We start from the raw sequence: 24320 nt of genomic DNA, 5'->3' as shown, positions 1-24320 counted from the left end.
AGCTAGTTTTTACTGCAGCTTAGTAAAAGGATCCCTTAATAACTTAAAATTTAAAAGATCCATAGAAATATAGTTGGTATCATTATGGTCTAACATAATTCAGATATTATATATATATAATATATGTTGTAAAACTTTAACATGTTGTCCCCCATCTGCCCTCCCCAAAGCCCAATGTGTCTCCTTTTAATACCTCCTTTCTGGCACACAAAGCAGATTTACGAGCAGTATCGAATACCATAGTCCAACAGGAAGTGATGTCGGGGGTGGGGGTGGCAGAGCCTTCAATGGCATAGGAGTGCAATGGTTCCGATGGTTGATATTTGAGCTATGAACATATATTTTTTTAAAAAGAAAGCAGTGCCCAAAAAACTTATTTCTGAATTACCGGTATATGATTTTATATTACATTACATTACATTACATTTGTGATTTCTATTCCGCCTGTGCCTTGCGGTTCTAAGCGGATTACAGTTAAAAGAGATCAGGACATTACCGAGAGAATTACATTACAACGATTTAAATAAATTACATGTTGTGGTATAGATATCTGAATTTATCGATAGAATAACTTGACAGGGTTCAAGTAGTTACAAGGTTCAGTGGGGAAAACAATATAGGCAACTGAAGAAAGATATCTAACTTTGAAGGAATCAGTTGAGTGGATACCTAAGGGAGATGCTTATTTAGGAGTTTGGATATTTTTGGTAAATGAGGTTCGAGGGGATGACTTGTGTGTTATTTGCTGGGGAGAGTGCATGTGCGATTGGGGAGGGGAATATTAAGTAAGGACGTGTTTTTTGAAAAGAAATGTTTTGATTTCTTTCCAAAACACTTTGATGTCTGCTGTTTTGATCATCAGTTTGGTGATGGTGGGGTCAATTTTCGCTGCCTGAGTTGCTAGTGATACAAGTGTATCAGGCCACACTGGAAGCTACAAAGTTTGTATGTGGCCTGAAAGCTGCAGGTTTCCCACATTTGGTTTAAGTCAGGATCTTAGCATCTGTTTGAATTTAAATTGAGCTAAAGTACAGATCATCTGGGGGAGGGTGGGGGGGTGGGAGGGAAGGTCACATTTTTCTCTCCCTCAGCACTGTGTCATGTATTCTTTACTACTTCATTTCGGTTTGCTTTTATGCTATCAGAAAATTGAAACACCTCCAGCAAAAGTTACTTGCAAAGCCAAGACAAACATAAATTAGAATGTAATCTTGGAAAAGACACAAAGGAAAACTTTATAATTCGGTTGCTTTATTTGGCTCGTGACTATTATTGATGTGCTCCCCTGCCATTGTTAGGACACGGATTATATAATAATGTACAGCTGTTCTACATAACAAAGACTTGACAAAAGCTATTACTTTAACAAAAAGACGTATGAAACCTCAAGAGTCCCCTGGTTGAGACTGATCTCCAGTTCAAAGAGCATTGTGTATTCAATTTATGAATTAAGATGACTTTTTCTTGGCCTCACAGTCCTTGTAAAGTGAAAATGCAATATAGCATATACTTTTATTATGCTAGACTTTCTTTCCTTATAACACTAGACTAGGGGCTCCTTTTACTAAAGTGTGCTAGCGTTTTTAGCGCACGCAGGAGATTAGCGCACGCTAACCCCGTGCTACGCGGCTAGAACTAACGCCAGCTCAGTGCTGGCGTTAGCGTCTAGTGCATGCGGCATTGTAGCTCACGCTATTCCACGCTCTAACGCAGCTTACTAAAAGGAGCCCTAGGTTGAAAATGAAATTTCAGCATATATATGTATCCTATTATATGTTTTGACTCTTGTTTTCTAGATGTTTTTTGAGTTATTGATAACTCTGCTAATTTTTATTGTTATTTTTATAGCAATATAACATAACATAACTTTATTTTTGTATACTGCCACAATCAAGAGCATTCTAGGCGGTTTACACAAGAGAGAAAAACTAGACAATCAGCGAAGTACAATATTAAAAAGAGAATACAGCATATTAACTAAAAAGACAATAAAAGTTTAAGTAAAAACAGTAAAATTATTATTAAGAATAAAAATATTGATAAATCTATCTCCTAATTCAAATAATAATGTCTTAATTTATTTTTGGAAGGCGCCGTAAGATAACCTGGCTCCGCTAATATAGTTACCCAACCAGGACTGTTGTTTAGCATCCTGTCTAAAAAAGACCTAACTTTACAGCCTAAAATCTTCAGGTATGCAAATAAGTTACATTTCCTGGTTACCCTTACAGAATTATATAGCACGAAATGAGATAACAGGTAGTTGGGGCCAATCCCCAAACCAGCTTGAAACAAAGACATGCAAATGTGAACATTATAACAAATTACATAGATGTTATGTAATTTGTTATTGACAATAGAGCTGGACCATGGTGTAAACCACTTTGATTTTTTTTTTTTAACCCAGAAGGGCGGTATATCGAGGGGCTCATAATCAAAACACACAAAGACAGGTATGTACATTTTTATTCTGATTTTTATGATGTTGTGGGGGTGTCAGTAATCACTGGGGCAGTGTGGGGGGGGGGGGTCTGCACTTTGTGTCTGCAGTGGTTATCTTGTCACTTTGGATACCTTCTGGGCACTTAGACCTGTTTTTACATCGCCTAAGTCACAATGTACAAGTTCTGTCTAGGCAGTCTCGTTAAATTTTCGGTTATATTTGCAGTACGACTAAGTGTAGCTCAGCCCACATCCCGCCCTCACCACTCCTCCTAAAACACCCCTTTCAGCTCTGGGCGTACAGCAGCACTGAAGAGGCCTAAGCAGTTTTTAAATACGTCTAAAACCCGTTTCGGTTATCGGCACTTGGACAACTTGTCTTATTAACTGTCCAAATGCCAATGTAGACGGGATTGTAGACGTATTTCTGTTTCGATTATGAGCCCCTTAGGCTAAAAGTGTTATATAAATACTAAAATAAGAATAAAATGTGCTTCCCTCCTTCCCAATACCTTCCCTATCATATAGACAGCATAAGATTGTACTAGCAATTGGGAAGGGTTATCTTTGTTAACGTTAGAAAATTCATTCTCCATGTCCCATTTTGAGCATATTACACATATCCTAAAATTGCTACATTGGTTGCCTATCTATGCTCATATTGAATTTAAGATTCTTTGTTTAATATTTAAATTACTGCATGATGATGGTCCCGAGGCAGTTCATTCAATGTTGCACTTTTACCAGCCATCATGGAATTTACACTCAAAGGACAAATTATGTCTAGATGTGCCCTCTCTGTATGTAGTGCGACTTGTCGTTCTATCGCAAGACGATGTTTTCTGTACAGGGCCCTAGAATAAGCTACCATTTGCGGCCTCTTTTACAAAGCCACGCTATCAGCTGTCCTGCGCTAACAGCCCCGAAGCCTATAGAGATTTAAGGTCTTCGGGGCTGTTGTTGCACAGCTTTGTAAAAGAGGCAGTTGATCTTAGACAAACCTCTGCTGTACTACCGTTCAGGAAAGGGCTTAAAACTGTATTATTTTTGCACACTTTCTAAATCTGAAGTAATGTACAACATGCCAACTGTCCGTTGTCAGTAAAGTAATAATAATAATAATAACTTTATTTTTCTATACCGCCATAGTCAGACTTCTTCTAGGCCAGTGGTCTTAAACTCAAACCCTTTGCAGGGCCACATTTTGGATTTGTAGGTACTTGAAGGGCCTCAGAAAAAATAGTTAATGCCTTATTAAAGAAATGACAATTTTGCATGAGGTAAAACTCTTTATAGTTTATAAATCTTTCCTTTTGGCTAAGTGTTAATAATAATATTGTAATTTATAACTAAAAAGACATACGATCAAGAAACTGTTTGAATTTACTTTTGTGAGTATGTTAAACATACTGAGGGCCTCAAAATAGTACCTAGCGGGCCGCATGTGGTCCCCGGGCCGCTAGTTTGAGACCACTTTTCTAGGCGGTTCACATCGAAAGAAGGCTGGACATTCAGCGAATTACAAATGCATTAGGGGGAATGTTACAGAAGAAAAGGGTAGTAAGGGGATGGAAGTGAGAGAGGGTTGTAAGGGGAGGGAAGTGAGAGGGGTTGCCTGAGAGATTGCTTTGGGTTTGTAGGGGAAAAAGCGTGGTGAGCGAAAGTCGGTCTGTTTAGGTGATAAATTTGTCAAACAGAGTGGTTTTGATTGATTTTCGGAATGCGTTGTAGGTCTGTCTGGTTTTATTTATGTAGTTTCCCAGCCAGGATTGTTGTCTGTTAGCTTGGAACATGAAGGTTCTGTCAAAGAAGGATTTGTATTTGCAGCCAGTGATTTTAGGATAGGCGAAGATGTTTTTGTTTCTGGTTGTTCGTGTGGGGTTGTGTAGAGTAAACTGTTTGCAGGTAGGAAGGTGCTAGGCCCCAGATTTGTTTGAAGCAGATGCATGCAAATTTGAACTGTATTCGTGCAGTGCAGTTTTTTGTAGTATGGGCTAATGTGATCGTTTTTTCTCAGTCCGAAGATTAGGCAAACTGATTTTTGTGGGATACCCAGGTAGACGATGTTGCAGTAGTCCAGGGTGGATAGGATCAGCGATTGTACCAGAAACCTGAAGGATGTTATGTCAAAATATGTTTTTAATAGTCCTTAGCTTCCATAGTGTATAAAAACATTTCCTCACTGTTAAGTTTGTGTGGTCAGCCATGGTCAAGTGCATGTCTAGTGTGATACCCAGAATTTTTATGGTTTTGGAATTCGGATATTCGTAGTCGTTTATTTTATAGTAGGAGAAGACAGAAAATTGTATTGCTGCAGGGATAGTTTTTATGATTTTATTCATTTTATTTGTGTCTGGAATTTTGTTAGGTTGTAAATTGTTATTTGTATGTCCTCTTGTATTTTGGATGTCTTTTGTAATCTGCATAGAATTGTAGGATATACGTAATATAAATTTTTAAATAAATAAATATTCCATTGTACAGAGGGAAAAGGACAAAAGAAAGATCCCATTCATAGTTTCTTTAGGTTTAAATTTATTTATTTATTTAATTTGATTTCTATTCCGTTCTCCCGGGGGCTCAGAGTCAGAACTGGTTACAATTGACATTCACAAAAAATTACAGGAAAAGGCATTCCTAGAAGAGACAGGAGAGTGAGAAAGGAGAGAGAGGAGGGGAGGGGGGAGCATGAGAAGGCAGGGAGTCGGGAAGGGGCAGGAGGAGGAGGGAGAGAGGAGGAAAGCAGGGAGTAGGCTGTTCAGGTGAAGAGATGGGTCTTCAGCGTTTTTCAGAAGATCATCAGCGAGACTTGAGATCTTATCTGGGCGGGCAACCGATTCCAGAGACGGGGGATGAAATGGTTGTATGAGCGTTTATGAGCCATTTCCATTAGGAGGGATCTTCCTACAGGGATGTGCGTAACTCTTATATATCCCATGCCACATAGGTTGGTTTTTTTTTAACATAATTTATATCATTCCTGCTTTAAAGTAGCCCACCTTCACTATAACAAAGCTGTACACCTATCCCATAATTCCAGTGTGAGCAGTGAAAAGCAGGCAGCTTCCCACTTATTCCTTAGCTACATAAGAATTTGTGATGATATCAATCAACTTTGGAGAGGTTTCCGGTCAGATAATATTATTACTGCCAACAGAATAAAAAAAGGATATTGCAATAGCTTTTGAGATAGAGAGAGGCCATGCTTAGGATGAGATGTGTTGTTAGTGTTGCTACATGTAACTGCAAGGAATGATATTGGAGGCACTCTTAATAATCCCCCACCTTTCCAATGCAATCAACACACACACACATACCACCTTTCTCCTCAGTAGTGACACTTCTGGCTTGGCCTAATCTCTGATCAAACCAGTTTTATGGCCCTAACCGACATTCCTAGGTGGGGATGTTTTTCTCTCATAAGGTTATAATATCACTAGGTACAACTGATTGATTGTCTCTGCTAAAGTGCAATATTATAAGAAAGGCTTCCATAGACAGCCAGTTGGAAGGAACCTGCTTCCCTTAACACTTGTGGAGGGCAATAATCAATGCTCTTTCTGTGGGCATGCGGACCTCCTAATCCCCCACCCCCCACTACAATACGGGCAGGAGAGATCCCAGGCCCACAGGAGGGGCCTAAGACTCCCGGGCCCCACCTGTGGGCGGGGTTTCAGACACCTGGGCCAATCCGGCCCCATTCTGCAGCTGGCTGGCCTGCCGGACGAGCGGGTTTGGCACCCCTCCGTCCGGCCAACATTTTAAAGGTATGGGGGGTGGGATTGGGGGTGGGGGGGTCGTGGGGTCAGCGGGGGGTTGCAGGTCGGCGGGGGGGCGATAAGGGGTTCGGGGGCGGTCGTTGGGGGGGGTTGTGTCGAGGGCAGGAGGGCCTGGGATCCCTCCTGGCCTGATCGTAATCGGGGGATGCCGCGGGTGCCCAGGGCAAGAGGGCTTGTGCTCCCTCTTGCCCCGAACGTAATCAGGGGGGGTCAGTGTCGCAGGGCAGGAGGGATTGGGTTCCCTTCTGCCCCGATGTTGTGGGTAGGGGGGGGGTTTGGTGTGGATTCTGTAACCGGTGTTGTAGTGGGGGGTGGGGTGTAGGGGTCTGCCTGGGCAGGAGGGGTTGGGCTCCCTCCTGCCCGATCGTGTAGGGGTGTGGGGGGCGGGAGGTCAGGAGGGCTTGGGCTCCCTCCTGGCCTGATCATAATCGGGGGGTGCTGCGGGTGCCGTGGGGCAAGAGGGCTTGGGCTCCCTGTTGCCCTGAACATAATCGGGGGGGGGAGGTTGGTGCCGCGGGGCAAGAGATAGGGCATCTCTCCTGCCGCGGGTCACAGCAGTTTGGGTAGAGGAGTGATGGCATCGCGGTAGGGGAAATGGGGCATCTCTCCTGCCACGATCATTGCTGTAGGGGGTAGGCAGGTTGCTGGGGTCACTGAGCTGATCGCAGCAGCTACGATCAGCTCAGCGACCCCTTTTTCGGCACTTAGACCTGTTTTGACTTCGTCTAAGTCAAAACGTATAAGTGCCGACTAGGCAACCTGCCTAAAGTTTTGGTTATACCTGCTGCCCACCTAGGTGTAGGTCGGCCCACCTCCCGCCCTTCGCCCGCCTTTTCCCCTCCTCTAAACACGCCTCTTTTCTCTCTGTGCGTTTAGTGGCAGGGAAAAGGCCTAAGCTGGTTTTAGATACGTCTAAAACCAGCTTTGATTACGGGTGCTTGGATGATCAGGCTTTTTGATCGTCCAAGTAGCCATTTAGGTCACTTTTTAGACGTTTTTTTTATTATTATGAACCCCATACTGTTTAAAATTTAAAAATAATGGGTTAGACCGACAAACTTACAGACTAATTGATAACAAGGGATGGAGGAATAAAGTTACAAATCAGTGCTTTAAAGAAGAAAAAAGAACCATAGATGGGAAATAAACATTAGGGAGGGGGTAGTATAATCCTGGAAGGTAACTACTTTACAATTTGAGTATAATTTAAAGATTAAAAGCATCTTTAAAAAGAAAACTTTTAAAGTTATTTTTAAAACGGCTGAGATCATTTTCCTCTCTTATATATTGAGGCAAAGTGTTCCAAAGTTGTGGGGCCATCACCAAAAACATATCATGGCGTCTAGTTCCGATAACTTTCAAGGAAGGGACTACTATGAGCTTCTGGATTGTAGATCGGAGGGAGCGCGGTGTATTATAAAGAATAAGCATTCTATTAATAAATTGTGGTTCATTGGTGGACAGAGTTTTAAATACTAAGAGTAATATTTTAAAGGTGATAAGATGGTTGATTGGAAGCCTGTGTGAATTGATCCGGAAAGGAGTAACGTGATCATATTTTTTACCGTTACGAATAAGTTTAACGGCTGTATTTTGTATTATTTGAAGACGCTTCTTTTCTTTTTGTGTGATGTTTATTAATAACGAATTGCAAAAACAGTTTACTCAATGAAAATATGTGCCACTATGATATCAAACTTAATTATAGATATTACAATCCAGCTGTTACCAATACCTAAGTGGGTCTTTTACGAAGATGCGCTAGACGATTCAGCGCGTGCTGAATGCCGATGTGCCCGTTATAGTCTATGAATTAGAACAGAAGGCACTCAATTTATTAAAATATTAAAGAAAGAGGCAATAATATATCGCTGGTTCCAATATATACGGTCTATAAACCATATATCTTCATACCTCATTCACTCCAATATTTTTTTTGAAACTACTCAATCCTCAGTGAGGCCACCTCCCCACTCAGTATACACTCATAGTGGGCGGCTTTATACCTCAGCTCGTCATAGGATCCTTAATACTTAATACATTTGTAGACGTTCCGCTTTCTTGTTATCTTGAATAATTTATAAATATTTATTAAACGTAGTTTACTTAGCTTTATTTAATTTAACTTCTGGTCTCAGTTCACAGAAAGGGGGGAGATAACCGACATGTTTCACCCATGTATTACCAACAGTTTTCTCAAGGCTATCACTCCCTGCAATAAAAACGGAATAAATTACTCTTATTTCCCATTTTATAAAACCAGTCAAACACTTATACCTATTTATTTTAAACATTTCTTTTTATCTTACCTCATAACTCACACTCCATTCTGAACAGACCAATTTCCTCTCCAGAAATGGAGGAAGCAGTTTCAACTTCCTGTTTATAAAGACCCATCCCATCCCGTGGACGTCTGACGAGCTGAGGTATAAAGCCGCCCACTATGAGTGTATACTGAGTGGGGAGGTGGCCTCGCTGAGGATTGAATAGTTTCAAAAAATATTGGAGTGAATGAGGTATGAAGATATACGGTTTACAGACCGTATATATTGGAGCCAGCATTATATTCTATGGACATGTTAGCATTTATCACACGCTAATATTTAGCGCTCACTAAATTGGTTAGCGCACCTTAGTAAAAGACCCCCTAAAATAGTCGAATTTGAATTCTAGCTCTGACATATCTTCGAACTTTCAATATTGCCTTACTCTCAGCAGTGTTAAACATTATTCCACTCCCCCCCCCTTTCTCTTTAGGCTTTCTTCCCTTTCCTCTCGTTCTGTCCCTTAGCGCACGCACCAGTTTAGCGCGTGCTATAGCGCGTGCCAGCCGAAAAACTACCGCCTGCTCAAGAGGAGGCGGTAGCGGCTAGCACACGTGGCATTTTAGCGCGCGCTATTCCACGCATTAAGGCCCTAACGCACCTTCGTAAAAGGAGCCCTTTGCCTCTCGTCATGTTTCATACGATTGCTTGTATTCCCCACATTTTAATTGTAAATCGCTTAGAATTTTATGTAAAGCGATCAATCAAATTTTAATAAACTTGAAACTAGTCTTATGGTTTGGATTTCTGAGATCCTTTTCCTTCAAGAAAAATATCTTTAAGTGTCATATCATTGTGGCATGCATGTTCATTGAGTAAACTATTTTTGAGGTATCTGGTTGACATAATCTGCTTCCCATCCTTATCTTGCTACTGTCCCCTCACCATCCCTGCAGATCTCCTGATGCCCCCATCCCCCATGCACCCCTCTTCTTGGGAGTCACTGTTGCTGTGATGGGCTAAGATCAGAGCATCTGGCAATTGTGACTTTTTTTTTTTTTTTTCCAGCACTCGTGATCATAACTGATGGCACATCAATATGCTGAGGAATGCTAGTTGGGAAATGCTAAGTTAATATTCCGGTCAGGTCTGCCATGTGTCTAGCAGTGGTAAACTCCATCTTATGTTAAGCCCTCAAAGTGGACCACCTGCTGTTTGGACCACAGTTTGATTTTCCCTACCAAGTGAAAAGTGTGATGGTGTATTTGCAATTCCTGTGCTTTGCATGCCTTGTCCTCCTCCTAGTTCCTTTCAATATTGTCAGACGCCAACATAACTCCATATGCTATTGTTTAATTTCTAATATTTATTTATTTGTATACTACTTATAACCTAAGTGGTTTACATTCAGGTAAGGGGCATGGAGGGTGGTTTACATTTTCCCTCCTCCCCTCCCAGAAGCATATCTCCTTCTTCTTCTCCCTCTCCAGTAGCAGCTGTCCCTTTTTTATCCTTGCCCAGCAGCTTCCCAGATTCCTTTCCCTCCTCCCCTCCCAGAAGCATCTCTCCTTCTCCCTCTCCAGTAGCAGCTGTCCCTTTTTTTTCCTTGTCCAGCAGCTTCCCAGATTCCTTTCCCTCCTCCCCTCCCAGAAGCATCTCTCCTTCTCCCTCTCCAGTAGCAGCTGTCCCTTTTTTTTCCTTGTCCAGCAGCTACCCAGATTCCTTTCCCTCCTCCCCTCCCAGAAGCATTTCTTCTTCTCCTTCTCCCTCTCCAGTAGCAGCTGTCCCTTTTTTTCCCTTGCCCAGCAGCTTCTGATAGTGGTTTACATTCAGGTACTCAAGCATTTTCCCCTGTCTGTCCTAGTGGGCTCACATTCTACCTAATGCACCTGGGACAATTGGGGGGGGGGGGGGAATTAAGTGACTTGCCTAGGATCACAAGGAGCAGCATTGGATTTGAACCTACAACCTCGGGGTGCTGAGGCTGTAGCTCTAACCACTGTGCCACACATGTCCTGCACTGGTTTTTAAGACAATATATGTCAGGCTCCATATGCTATTGTCTAATGGCTAATATGGTCCCTTGAAGAAAGCGTTCTATAAATGCCAAAACTGTGTTCCTAGTTGGGACATTTGTCCAATGGACTACTGTGATTTTCATCTACCAGTTCAGGACTGTTGAGATATCTACAGAGACTCTATTAGAGACCATTTTAATTGATGTCATTTTCATAATAAATCACCAGGTTGTGTAGACATCTCACTTGCCTTTATTTTGTTGTCCTTCTATATTTTAAAGGGACACAGAATGGAAGCAGCGAAAACTCAAATCTATCAAAAAGATAAATTAGTTTAAATCTTCACTGTTTAAATTAAACATTATCTTTTTGATAGATTTGAGTTTTCTCTGCTTCCATTCCATTGACAAGAAACTTTTTTACTTACATTGTGGTGATTTTTATTACTTCTTTATTTTAAGGCAAGATTCCTTCTTCTTTCCTTTGCACCCTCCCTGCCCCTTTTCTTTGCCCTGTGTTCTCTAATATCATAGAGCAGATGATTTATTCACATACAGAGGTGGTAAATTTCTGTCACACCTGTGGGTGTGCTGCTGTATGCATCCACAAAATGAAGCAATTGGGGGTCGCACTGCTAAACAATGAACTTTACTGACTGTGACTGTATCCAAATAGATTTTGTGCACCTTCCCACAATGCAATAGTGGCTGTTCTTTTGAAATTAGTATCAGCAAGTTTGAAAACTGCTGACAGTCTGCACTTATTTTCAAAATAAGTTTGTGTTCTTTAAAATGTTTATATTGGTGGGGGGGGGGGGGGGGTTAGAGAGAACTGCAACATTCAGCATGTCTAACAAAATTTGTCCGAAAACAGGATTCTTAAGTTTTACTTATCTGGTTGTTTTCTTGTTAACCTTTTAGAAAAAGAAAAAAAAAAAAAAAAAAAGTGCATTAAGTACCTTGGACAGGCCCTGTGGAAACCTTGACACTTTAGCACATAATCTTATGTTGCTTTCTTATGTTCTAGAAAACCTTTTGGATGAATAGTTGGAGGTTCTTCTGTGGCTGTGTCTTTGGAAAGTGTGGAACTCTTCTCGCTCTTTGGAAGCTTCTTGCTTAGACACGATGGACGGAGGCTTTGATAAATGCAAAGATTCTCAAACTGAACTGGCAGAAAGAGTAGCAGCCATTGATGTTGCTGTACCCACAGAATTAAGCGATAGAAATGCCGAGGAATCAACAAACGAAGATGTGTTCTTAGCAGATGTAGAAAGAAATGGGAACAGTACAGAAGCTGGTATCAGGGTGCCAGTACCGTCCCAAGTTCCTTCAAGTGTAAACGAGATGAACTGTCCCCCAAGATCTGCTATAAGGCCTGTTTTATCTAACAGAAAGCTGTCCCTCCAGGAAAGACCTTCTGCAAACTACATAAGGTCTGCAAGCACTGCAGGCTCTGGTCCATACGCAACAGGACCCTCTACACACATCTCACCACGTATAGTGAGGAGACCGACCATCGAGTCCAATCGAGTTTCAATCTCTGATTCTGAGGTATGTTTGGTTCTTTTTCTAATACAGATAAGAGATTAAGATACGTACCTGGAGTACTGTATTCTTAGCCAACAGTGACTGTGAAGGGGTGTATGTATCTGTTTCACATGGAGAGATTTGTCAGTCTCTTAATTCTTTAGCTGACTCTGTTATAAGGCACCTTAAGTGAAGCTTGATTACAATAGTCTAGAACCATAATTAGTGGTGGATGAAAGGGGCAGTGGCCCAGATTGTATGAGCCCCCATGGGGTAGAAACTGCCTGAATTTCAATTGCGGGCTGGCAGCAGATGAAAATAAAACAGGAAGAGTGCAGTTTTCCTTTTATCCATACATGGCATTTTACAGGAACAGTAGTGAACCATGTGATCAGTACACACACGTTAAAGAAAAGGAGGAAGTGCCACGCCACGATCCTCTCCATAGTCATAAATAATATTGACTACTGCAATTCATTCCTGAAAGAGTTCCGTTTGATAGAACTTGGTTGTCTTCGACTGTTACAAAAACACTGCTATTAGATTAATCAAAGGAGCCTTCAATTTGGTAGACCATCGAACTCTGTTCAGTAAGCTAGCTGATATTGGCATAGGTTCCTTAGCGCTAGTTTGGTTTGTTTATTTTCTTAAGGACAGAACTTATTTTGTTCTTACATCTCTGTCGACATCGTCTATCTTTGAATTATCTTGCAGGGTTCTACAGGATCCACTCTTTTGCCAACTTTGTTTAATATTTTTCTTGTTCCTTTGTTGACCGTTACAGAAGAATTTGGTATCAGAACTTACTGTTATGCTGAGGATGTTTTACTTGTGGCAAAGATTGACCCAATTAAACAAAACTTAAACCTTCACAACTCATGGCTGAATGTGAACAGATTTATCTTAAATATTAACAAAAAATCATTCTTGCTGGATCACAGGACAAGGGACAGAACCAGTAACTACGTTATCTTTTCTAGGCAAAACAATTCCATTGGTTAAAACATTTAAATATCTTGGGGTGATCATTGATTCAAACTTAACGTTCACTGACCAAACCTCTGAAATAGTGAGAAAAGGGTTTTTTGCACACTTGATCACTTCAGGCTGTTTATAGACATTTTTCTGCTAACAAAAATTTTTTCACTTCCAAAATTGATTATTATAACATTATATATGCTGTCATTTCTAAATTTAACCTCAGACATCTTTAAACTTTACAAACCACCACTTTGAAGTTATTAGGACATAAAATAGTAAATTTGATTGTTACACCTCTTTTTCTTCACTATTATTATGACCTGTATCATACAGAATTTGATTCAAAATTTTAATGTTAACTCATAAACCTTTACATATAATGCAACCCAGTTATTTGAATTCACTGACAATTTCATATGCACCCTCACATTCCCTTAGATCTTTTCAAGACAACAGGCTGGTTATACCGCCAACATCTTTATAAACGATCTGGACATCGGTACGACGAGTGAGGTAATTAAATTTGCGGACAATACGAAGTTATTCAGAGTAGTAAATACACAATTGCGAAGATCTGCAATGTGGCATAATCAAGCTCGAGAAATGGGCATCAACATGGCAAATGAGGTTCTATGTGGATAAGTGTAAAGTGATGTATGTCAGTAACAAAAATCTCATGCACAAATACAGGAGTCCGGGGCAGTACTTGGAGAGACCTCCCAGGAAAGAGACTTGAGAGTTCTGATCAACAAGTCGATGAATCCGTCCACGCATTGTGTGGCGGTAGCAAAAAGGGCGAGCAGAATGCTAGGAACGATAAAGAAGGTGATCATAAACAAATCGGAGAAGGTTATCATGCCACTGTACCGGGCCATGGTGCGCCCTCACCTGGAGTACTGCGTCCAGCTCTGGTCGCCGTGTGACCCAGCAGCGGCAATTCTTGTGTTCTTTTGTTCTTGCAATGCTCTTAATCTGAGAGTTCAAATTTTTGGAAGAAAAAGTGGAAAAGTCTGCTACAGACATTTTGCCATTGTCGCCTAAAGTAGAGGATTTGAATAAGAAAGTTACCACTAATCAATCTGTGAATGAAACTTTAATTAAAGATAACTTGAACCTTAGAGCTAAGGTGGAAAATTTGGAGAATATTTCCAGAGCTAGAAATTTGAGGTTTTTGAATGTCCCCAAACAATTTTCACCACTAGACATGTTCAGAAAACATGTAATGGCAATATTTAGCAGTTGCTCCTGAACTTATTCCACCTGTTGTGAAGGCTTATTATCTTCTAGCATTTAACAAAAAACCCAAGAGGAACAGCCTCGAGAGGAAGCTTTAGTTTGAATGGATACTCTGGATGTTTCTAATATATTGGAATGTAACATCAGCTACAATGGTGGTAATTTTTGCTTTAATCTCTGATAAAGAGTGATTGCTGAGAATGTTCTATCGTCATCAAGATAAGAAGTTTTTGATTTAAAGATGCATGTTTTTCCTGATGTCTGAAAAGAGACAGAAAAAAAAGAGAAAATTTATTTTGTTAAAATCTGGAGTATTACAGTTAGGATCATTGCATTTTTTAGCGGCAGAGTTCTTTGATTCCTGCTCCTGCTTTGTCTCCTGTTGAAGGTACTATATGAGATTTAATTTGAAGGACTTCACTGACCTTTCATTATAATCTCTTTGATTATTGGTATTAAAATAATTTTTCTTATATAATTTTCTGATCCACTCTCTTCTATATAGTGGATTTTAGCTTGAACTCATAGGGGCAAATTCTATAAACTGAGTCCCAATTGTAGGTGCCAGTAGGCGTCCTTTCGCTGTCTAGCCAGCCAATCGGGATACACGTTTTTAAAACAAAAATCCCCGAGGAGGGTTGCCTACATTGTAGGCATTTTTACGAGCCTAGGGATGTGCGTAGGGCCACCTAAGGCTAGGTGTGAGCGTGGTTTTGCCCGGAAGTGGCCTTAGGTGAGCTTAGGCAGCCCTAGGTGTCTCCCGCGATCATCCGGGTGGCCATTCTCTGGACCGACTCTAGTCTCAGCACATCTTTTCGGTAATGCGGCCTCCAAAATTGCACACAGTACTCCAGGTGTGGTCTCACCATGGATCTATACAATGGCATAATGACTTCAGGCTTACGGCTGACGAAACTCCTGCGTATGCAACCTATGATTTGCCTTGCGAAGCTTGCTCCACTTGATTGGCAGCCTTCATGTCCTCACTGACGATCACCCCTAGGTCACGTTCTGCTTCAGTTCTTGTTAGGATCTCGCCATTTAGGGTGTAAGTCTTGCATGGATTTTGGCTGCCCAGGTGCATGACTTTGCATTTTTTGGCATTGAAGTTGAGTTGCCAGGACCTAGACCAGCGCTCCAGTAGTAGTAGGTCGTGCATCATGTTGTCGGGCATTGAATTTTTGTCTGTTGTACTCTTGGCCACTACATTGCTTAGTTTGGCGTCATCAGCGAATAATGTTATTTTACCTCGGAGCCCTTCTGCCAAGTCTCTTATGTAGATGTTGAACAGGATCGGGCCCAGGACGGAGCCCTGTGGCACTCCACTGATCACCTCCGTCGTTTTGGAGGGGGTGCCATTCACCACTACCCTCTGAAGCCTACCCTCGAGCCAGTTCCCAATCCATTTCGTCAACGTGTCGCCCAATCCTATAGAACTCATCTTGCTCAGCAACCTGCGGTGTGGTACGCTATCAAATGCTTTGCTGAAGTCCAGGTATACGATGTCCAGGGACTCCCCAACATCCAGCTTTCTCGTCACCCAGTCAAAGAAGCCGATCAGGTTGGATTGGCAGGATCTCCCCTTAGTAAATCCTTGTTGACGGGGATCCCGTAGATTCTCCTCGTTCATGATCGTATCCAATTGGCGTTTGATTAGAGTTTCCATTAGTTTGCTCACTATTGATGTGAGACTCACCGGTCTGTAGTTTGCTGTCTCCATGTTGGAGCCTTTCTTATGAAGTGGAATGACGTTAGCCATTTTCCAGTCCAACGGGACGTTACCTGTACTAAGGGAGAGATTGAAGAGCGCGGATAGCGGTTCCGCCAAGACATCACACAACTCCCTGAGCACCCTGGGGTGTAGGTTGTCAGGCCCCATTGCCTTGTTAACCTTGAGCTTTGACAGCTCGCAGTAGACACTGCTGGGCGTAAACTTGAAATTACTAAACGGATCAGCTGAGTCAACCCTTGTCTGCAGCTGAGGACCAAGTCCCGGCGCCTCGCGGGTGAAGACTGAGCAGAAGTATTCATTTAACAGTTGGACTTTTTCCGAGTCCATTTCTGCATAGTCTCCCTCTGGTTTCCTGAGGCGTACTATCCCACCTGAGTTCTTGTTCCTGTCACTGATATACCTGAAAAAGGATTTATCTCCTTTCTTTATGTTCCTTGCTAAAGACTCCTCCATGCGGAATTTGGCCTCCCTAACTGCTGTTTTGACTGCTTTTGACTTGGCCAGATAGATTTCCCTGGAGTCCTGTTTCCCTGATTGTTTGTAAGAGATGAATGCTTTTTTCTTCTCCTTGATGAGGTCCGAGATCTCCGCAGAGAACCACTGTGGCTTATTGTTCCTACTCCGTTTACTTACCGATTTAACATAGCGGTTTGTTGCTTCCTGTATGGTGGCTTTCATAGTTGACCACATTTCTTCCACGTTATCGGTTTCTGCTTGGCTTTGTAGCGCCTGGTGAATGAAGTTCCCCATGTCTTTGAAGTTTGTGTCCTTGAATTTAAGGACCTTGGTCAGTGTGGTAGATTTAATGAAACCTTTCCTGAGATTGAACCATACCATGTTGTGGTCGCTGGAGGCCAATGTGTCACCCACCGAGACCTCTGTGACACTTTCTCCATTGGTAAGTATCAGGTCTAGGATTGCCTGATCCCTTGTTAGTTCCAACACCAGTTGCCTTAGTCTTGCTCCCTTCAAGGAGTTTAATAGCCTTCTGCTGCTGCCTGAAGCAGAGGAAAGCATGACCCAATCCACATCAGGCATGTTGAAGTCACCTAACAATACTGTGTCCCCATCAAGGTGATATTCTCCATATCTCCGATTAATTCCATATCTTGGTCATCCTGTTGTCTTGGGGGTCTGTATACTACGCCAAGATACAGACATTTGTCCTTCCCTCTGGCCAAATTTACCCAAAGGGATTCCCCAGTGTACCGTACATCTGTGATTCTGGTGACTTTAATGTCATCTTTAGTATATAATGCTACACCTCCTCCCATTTTGCCCTCCCTGTCCCGGTGAAGCAAGTTGTAACCCGGTATGACCATGTCCCACCCGTGGGAGTCTGTGAGCCAGGTCTCAGATATCGCCACCACATCCAAGTCGGCATTTGTCATTTCTGTTTCCAGTTCCAGGATCTTGTTTCCCAGACTGTGGGCGTTGACGTACATAGCCCTCCATGTTGTATGTTTGTTACGTCTCCATGGGGACATTCCTGCTATAGCAACTAGGCCACCTTTAGCATTATTTGCATGTCTCGTACTCTTCCTAGACCTAGAGCTGCAACATGCACCTTTCCCGGACTCCCCATACCCAGAACTACAGTTTATGCCTAACCCAGACTCAGAATTGTGTGTACCCTATGGGGGTATTCCCTCTTGAGCAACTTGACTTCCTATAATACCGTTTGCAGTGTGTATTCTGTCGCTGGACCCAGAATTACAATGTGTACTTCTCCTAGTCCCAGAATCACAATGTGCACCCCTCTTAGACCCAGAATTACAATGTGTACTCCCCTTAGCCCCAGCATAACAATGTGACCCAGCATAACAATGTGACCCAGAATTATAATGTGACCCTGAATTATAGTGTTTACTTACTTTAGTCTCCCTTACTTTAGTCTCAAGAAGAAATTGGTAGCTTAGCTCGTCAAGTAGGTTGTTTGTGCCAGTACCCTCCCCCAACTTACCTAGTTTAAAGCCTTGTGAAGTAGGCGGGCTAAGCGGTGTCCAAGGACGTTCTTCCCTCTTCTGGTCAGGTGTAACCCGTCTGGTCCCTGTAATCCTTGCAGTGCCTCTCCATGGTGCAGGAACCCAAAGTTCATCTCCTTGCAACATCCTCGCAGCCAGTCGTTCACCCTCCGGATGCGATCCTCCCTGGCACCGCCCTTGCCCCTCACTGGGAGGATCGAGGAGAAGACCACCTGCACATCCATCCTTCTCAGCTTCTCACCCAGGGCTCTGAAGTCATCGGGTATGCTCTCCGCGGTGCTCCTGGCGGTGTCATTGGTTCCGACGTGGATGAGAATCATGGGGAAGTGGTCTCGGGGCTTGATGAGTTTGTCCAGGCAAGCAGTTACATCCCGGATCCTGGCCCCTGGCAAACAGCAGACCTCTCTTGATTGCAGGTGTGGTCTACAAATTGGTCCCTCGGTGCCCCTTAGTAGCGAATCCCCGATGATTACCACCCTGTGCTTCTTAGGGGTGGGCCGATCTGTTGACTCCGGAACTGGAACCGTCTGCTGAACAATCTCCTGTACCTCGTTGTCAGGATCTTCCTGAAGCAGCTGGTATCTGTTCTTAAGGGTGATTTGAGGTGTCGATGTGGAGTTGCCCTGCATGTGAGAGAAAGAAACAGAATTAGGTTTACTGCGTTTTCCTGTGGAGGAAGTCACAAGCTGCCAGGAATCAGCGTCCTCAGTAACTTCCTGAATACCGATGGTTGGTTTCAAGTTTGTAGGTTTTGAAGCTTTGGGTGTCTCTAGGATGGCCCTGTCGGGTTCTTGTTCAGCAATCTGGGAAAGCTCCTGTATGACTCCATCGATGAAGGTTTCGTCGTCACGGATGCTTCTTAAGCGTTGAACCTCTTCTCTCAGGCTCCTCAGCTCTCGCAGAAGGCTTTCATCTGGCTGAACCATTACTTCCGTCTGTGTGGAGACTGTAGACATTTTTGAGGGGATGGCCTCGGTCTGTACAGAGACCTCTGCTCTCTGTCCTGGCTTTCCTTCCGTCTGTACGAAGACCGTAGCCATCCCCTGGGTACTACCGACTAATGAAGTGCCTGTTACCTAAGTTTGTGTCTATTACCTAAGTTTCTTTGTGTAAAAGATAGTTATGTCTTTCTCCCTTAATGAAGACTAGATGGAATCTTAAGATAATTGTATATACAGTATCTTCGGTTTGTTTTCTTTAATATTTTGATGTGATTTCCATATTCTGTATTTCTTTATATAAGAAATATATTTTTAAAATCGAATTAAAGAAAGAACATTGGGCCATTGATTTACAGTAGTCAAAGTAAGAAAAAAAAAAAAAAGGAAAAGTAACGTAGTCCAGAGCACTTATCACAGCAGGAGACTTCATCAAGAACAAAATGTATCTTTCAGTCACTATGGCAGCACTCCATTCTATTCACAGCTTGTGCTGCCGAACGAACAGGCTGCTCTCCTGGTATGCTTGGATAAGAACATAAGAATTGCTACTGCTGGGTCAGACCAGTGGTCCAACGTGCCCGGCAGTCTGCTCATGTGGCGGCCCTTAGGTCAAAGACCAGCGCCCTAACTGAGACCAGCGTCACCTACGTACATTCTGGTTCAGCAGGAAGTTGTCTAACTTTGTCTTGAATCCCTGGAGGATATTTTCCCCTATAACAGCCTCCGGAAGAGTGTTCCAGTTTTCTACCACTCTCTAGGTGAAGAAGAACTTCCTTACGTTTGGACGGAATCTATCCCCTTTTAGCTTTAGAGAGTGCCCTCTCGTTCTGAAGCCCTCGGCACAATGCGCAGCGGCGGCAAAGAAAGCAAACAGGATGTTGGGCATGATAAAGAAGGGTATTACAAGTAGATCGGCAGAAGTCATCATGCCTCTTTACAGAGCAATGGTCAGACCACACCAGGAGTACTGGGTCCAACACTGGTCTCCTTACCTAAAGAAGGATATAACTCTGCTGGAGAGGGTGCAGAGGCGAGCCACGAAGCTAGTTAAAGGTATTGAGAAATTGAGCTACAAAGAACGCCTCGTAAAACTAGGATTGTTCACCCTCGAGAAGAGAAGGCTGCGAGGGGATATGATAGAGACTTTCAAAATACTAAAAGGTTTTGACATAATAGAACAAGAAGCATCATGATTGACGTTGTCAAATGTGACTCGGACGAGAGGCCATAGACTAAAATTGAGGGGCGACAAGCCCAGGACTAATGTCAGAAAGTTCTGTTTTACACAGCGAGTGGTGGACGCTTGCAATGCTTTCCCGGAGGAGGTGGTGACGGAAATCTCCATTATGGGATTCAAGTGCAAGTTGGACGCACACCTGCTTGCAAATCACATTGAGGGATATGGGAAAACAGGGTCTTCATCAGAGAACACCTAGGACATAAACAGGGAAAACCTGGATTGGCCTCCGCGTGTGCGGGTCACCGAACTGGATGGACCAATGGTCTGATTCGGTGGAGGCATTTCTTATGTTCTTATGTTCTCTCTACCTTGGAGAGGGTGAACAACCTGCCTTTATCTACTAAGTCTATTCTCTTCATTATCTTGATAACTTATGGAAGAGTGAGGAATGAGAGAATTTTCATGGGTTGCTGGGAAGGGCATCCAATCTCCTCCTATCTACAAGACATTCACAAAACTGTGATCATAAATAGTACCACGTCCCTCACTAGAACATTTATTTATTTGATTTTTTTTTTTTTATCCCATCCTCCCAAAGGAGCTCAGAACGGGTTCCAAATCAGGTCACAAGGAGCAGCATGAGGTTTGAACCCACAACCTCAGTGTGCTGAGGATTTAGCTCTAACCACTACACCACACACTCCTCAGGATGGGAAGTATTCAGCGCATGTCTGTGCATGTGGCTCCTTGCTCACTAGGAATCTACACACCTAAAAAAATACTTATAGTCTTAAATATATCATCATTTGCTTTTCTTTGTAAACTAGACAGGACAGGATTTGGGTACATTAACAGTAGTAACAGAGGATTAATCAACCCCACCACAATTTTTAATACACGAGCAAGGTACTTACAAATAAATGGGCATGCTACTGGAACATTTCTGAAACATCCACAAAATAGTTTGCTTTCTCAAAGATATGGGTACCTTAGGGTAGAAGCACAATAATCCCAAGATTCCAAAGGTGAAAATATGCCAGGGATGGGACACACCGGAGGAGAGAGATAATTGATGGGTGTAGAAAAAACACCTTTTATTTATTTATTTTTTTTGTTATATATCCAAGAGGGGTATATGTGGAAAGCGGGGAAGGAGGGGGGGGGGGACAGAGAGGAGTGCCACCTACCCTCGCTATGCCACTGGATACCCCAAGCTTTAATTATAAGGTTTAGAAATATAGGCCCTAATGCTCAAAAGCTTTCTGTACTGATAAGACACATTAAAGCAAGCTTACTGGCATAGATGCTCTCCTCCCTATGTTCAGAAGGGTTCTTAGGGCTGTTACTGATCCTCGTAGCAGCCACTGAGAACCCTATGCAAATTCATTACAAGGAGCTCATTAGTATTTTAATCAGCTCTCCTTGTGATGCACGAAAAGGAACGTTCCCCCTCCTTTTACAGGGGAAAGTTTCCAGCAGCTCTTGAGTTGCCGGTTACTGTTGTGCAAGTACACAACACAGGCCCATCAGCTGTGCCCTCCCCCAAATTAAAATAAAACCAAGCCTGCAGCCGCTATTCTCCCCCTCTGCCCAGCTGATGACGGCTCTGGAGCAGGATCCAACGGGGGAAACCCTGATCAGATCATGGCTCCGGAGCCGGCAGGGGTAGCCACAAATCAGCTGAGCTGGTAGCTGCCGCTCTCCTAGTTCTCAGCTGATCGCGGCTCCAGACGCAGTTCCTCACCCTTTTTAGGACGCTGCTTCGCACAAAGAGCACGCATATGATTTTTCATGCTGTTTTTGTGAGCATAGCCCAGTAAAAGTAAATCTTTCCCAAACCGGTATTTTTAACTGGATTGACAGAGCTTTGTGCATCTGGGCTGTAAGTCGTTTATATCTCATTATTTCTCAGCACAGACTAGGAGCAGATGCTTCAGAACTTTTCCTGTTTTATGTTGTTATTGTCTTGATCTTTGTTCAATAAAAAAGGATTTCACATAAAGATAGAGGAGCATTTTGGGATCCTTCTGCAATTCTTTAATAGTGCACCTGGTAGGAGCCTACTGTATTTTTTTTTTTTTTTAATTATTTATTCATTTTTAAAACTTTCAATAAGTGCAATATAAAATAAATCATTTTACACTTTAACATCACTTAATATCCCATCAGAATCTAATTCACATCATATATCCCCTCCCCTTATATCCATCAATTGAACATAAGAAAACATAAAGTATCCCCTCCCCCTCCCCACCCTGGACACGTATGAACAAAGGGGAAAACCAATATTCATTCTGTACAATATTTTGTTAATGGGTCCCAAACATCCTTAAACTTCCTAAAATGCCACTCCTGTATTGCTATTACTCGTTCCATTTTAAAGATGTGGCACAACGAATTCCACCAAAAAATTATAGCTCAGCCGATCCCAGTTTTTCCAATTTTTCGTAATATGCTGTATGGCAACCCCTGTCATAATAAGCAAAAGTTTATTATTATTAGAGGATATTTGGCTCTTAGCTCTCATTGATGTACCAAATAATACAGTATCGTATGATAGTGCCGCCGGATTTTCTAGTAAATTATTTACTTGACCCCCAAATAGGCTTCCAAAAACTAAATATCAACGGACAATAGAATAGTAAATGATCTAATGTCCTAGCTTCAAGATGACAGTGCCAGCATCTATTAGACTTAGAGCTATCTAATTTTTGTAAACGAACAGGGGTCCAAAATGCTCTATGTAACAGAAAAAACCAAGTTAGTCTCATAGATGCAGACACCGTACACCTCATCCTCCAAGCCCAAATTCGTGGCCATTGAGTCAAAGTAATGTGATGCTTTATCTCAATGCTCCAAATGTCCTGAAGGCTAGTTTTTGGTTTCTTATTTAAAAATCCAGATATTAATTTATACCACTGAGCGGCCTGATGTCCCAGAAAGTCCACCTGAAAACATAAGGCCGGCAAGCTATATTGATTTTCAAGATTTTTCCATTCAGGGAACCCCACTTGAATTGCTTCAATTGCAACATCTAAAACTTTGTTATTTATGAAGACCAAATTTATGTTGCAATTGTGAAAAATCAAGCAGTTTACCACCTGAAATAACATAATCCAAAGTGCATATACCTGCCTTCATCCAATGCTTCCAGATGACCTTAAATCCGCCAATTTGAATCTTGGAGTTCAGCCATAGGGACTGACAGATTGATTTATGAATTGGAATTGGTGTTAAATTATTTACATATTTTAATGTTTGCCAGGTATCTACTAAAATTCTATTGTCCTTATATAACTTAGGAAACTTGATACTTAGAACATGACTTAACCTCAAAGGAGACATGAGTTGCCATTCCAGCTACAACCAATCCGGAAGATTCTCCATGAGCTCCGGGAGGACCCAATACATACCTTGACGCATTATATAGGCTTGATGGTACCTATAAAAGTTGGGAAAATTTACCCCACCCTCCACAATTGGCTTTTGTAGAGATACTAAAGCAATTATAGAAACTTTCCCAGCCAAATAAATTTAGTAAGAATACTATTTAATTTCTTGTAAAAGGACCCCCGAAAAGAAAACTGGTAACATACTCAATTGGTAGCAAACCACAGGCAAAATCATCATTTTAACCATTTGAACTCTCCCCCACCAAGAAAGATGTAATGGGTTCCATTGCTCACACATTTCTGTGACCTTTATCAATAAAGATTTTTCATCCTCCAATGTTTTATGAATCCAAATTCCCAAATATTTAATACCTTCTTCCTTCCACAGAAAAGGGAATAAATCAAATAAATCTTTTTGACCATGGATATTTAACGGAAGAATCTCTGATTTACTCCAATTTAAATTATATCCTGAAAATTTCCCAAATTTATCTATCAAATCCAATAAATGAGGAATGGTGGATTCCGGATTCCTCAAATGAAGCAAAATATCATCTGCATATGCAGAGACTTTATATTCCCGACTGCATTTTCTATAAAGGAACCAAGGCCTACTTTCTTTTATAGCAGTGTCCCGCAAACTTTCTTGAGCCGTGGCCCACTAAATCAGCTAGCACGCCTTAGTAAAAGATCCCCTAGGTCAGAGGTGTCCAACCTTTTGGCTTCCCTGGGCCGCATTGGCTGAAAAAAATGTTTCTGGGGCTGCACAAACGCTGAAGCAATACAGAGGAGGGAGCTGGCAAGACGGTAAACACCCAGGGGCAGCAGAGGAAAACACTTCATC

General features: G+C 42.2%; 1 protein-coding gene across 2 annotated transcripts in view; it reads left to right on the top strand.

Moving 5' to 3' along the window:
* The window catches only part of CAMKK1 (calcium/calmodulin dependent protein kinase kinase 1), a 229875-nt gene that overhangs the window by 63331 nt on the left and 142224 nt on the right, over window positions 1-24320 (top strand). The window contains exons 1-2 of one of the 2 annotated variants that reach the window (XM_033922567.1): window positions 2403-2453; window positions 11530-12053. In XM_033922567.1, the coding sequence (XP_033778458.1) occupies window positions 11628-12053 (426 nt within the window). In that variant the 5' untranslated portion in view covers window positions 2403-2453; window positions 11530-11627. Of the gene's footprint in view, window positions 1-2402; window positions 2454-11529; window positions 12054-24320 lie in introns of those variants that run through there. The other variant, XM_033922566.1, reaches the window with a different exon arrangement.

This window comes from Geotrypetes seraphini, chromosome 15, assembly GCF_902459505.1.
Source record: "Geotrypetes seraphini chromosome 15, aGeoSer1.1, whole genome shotgun sequence".
NCBI classification, from domain to species: Eukaryota; Metazoa; Chordata; class Amphibia; order Gymnophiona; family Dermophiidae; genus Geotrypetes; species Geotrypetes seraphini.
The sequence above is the reverse complement of the archived record's forward strand: the minus strand, read 5'-3'. Positions and strand labels throughout refer to the sequence as shown.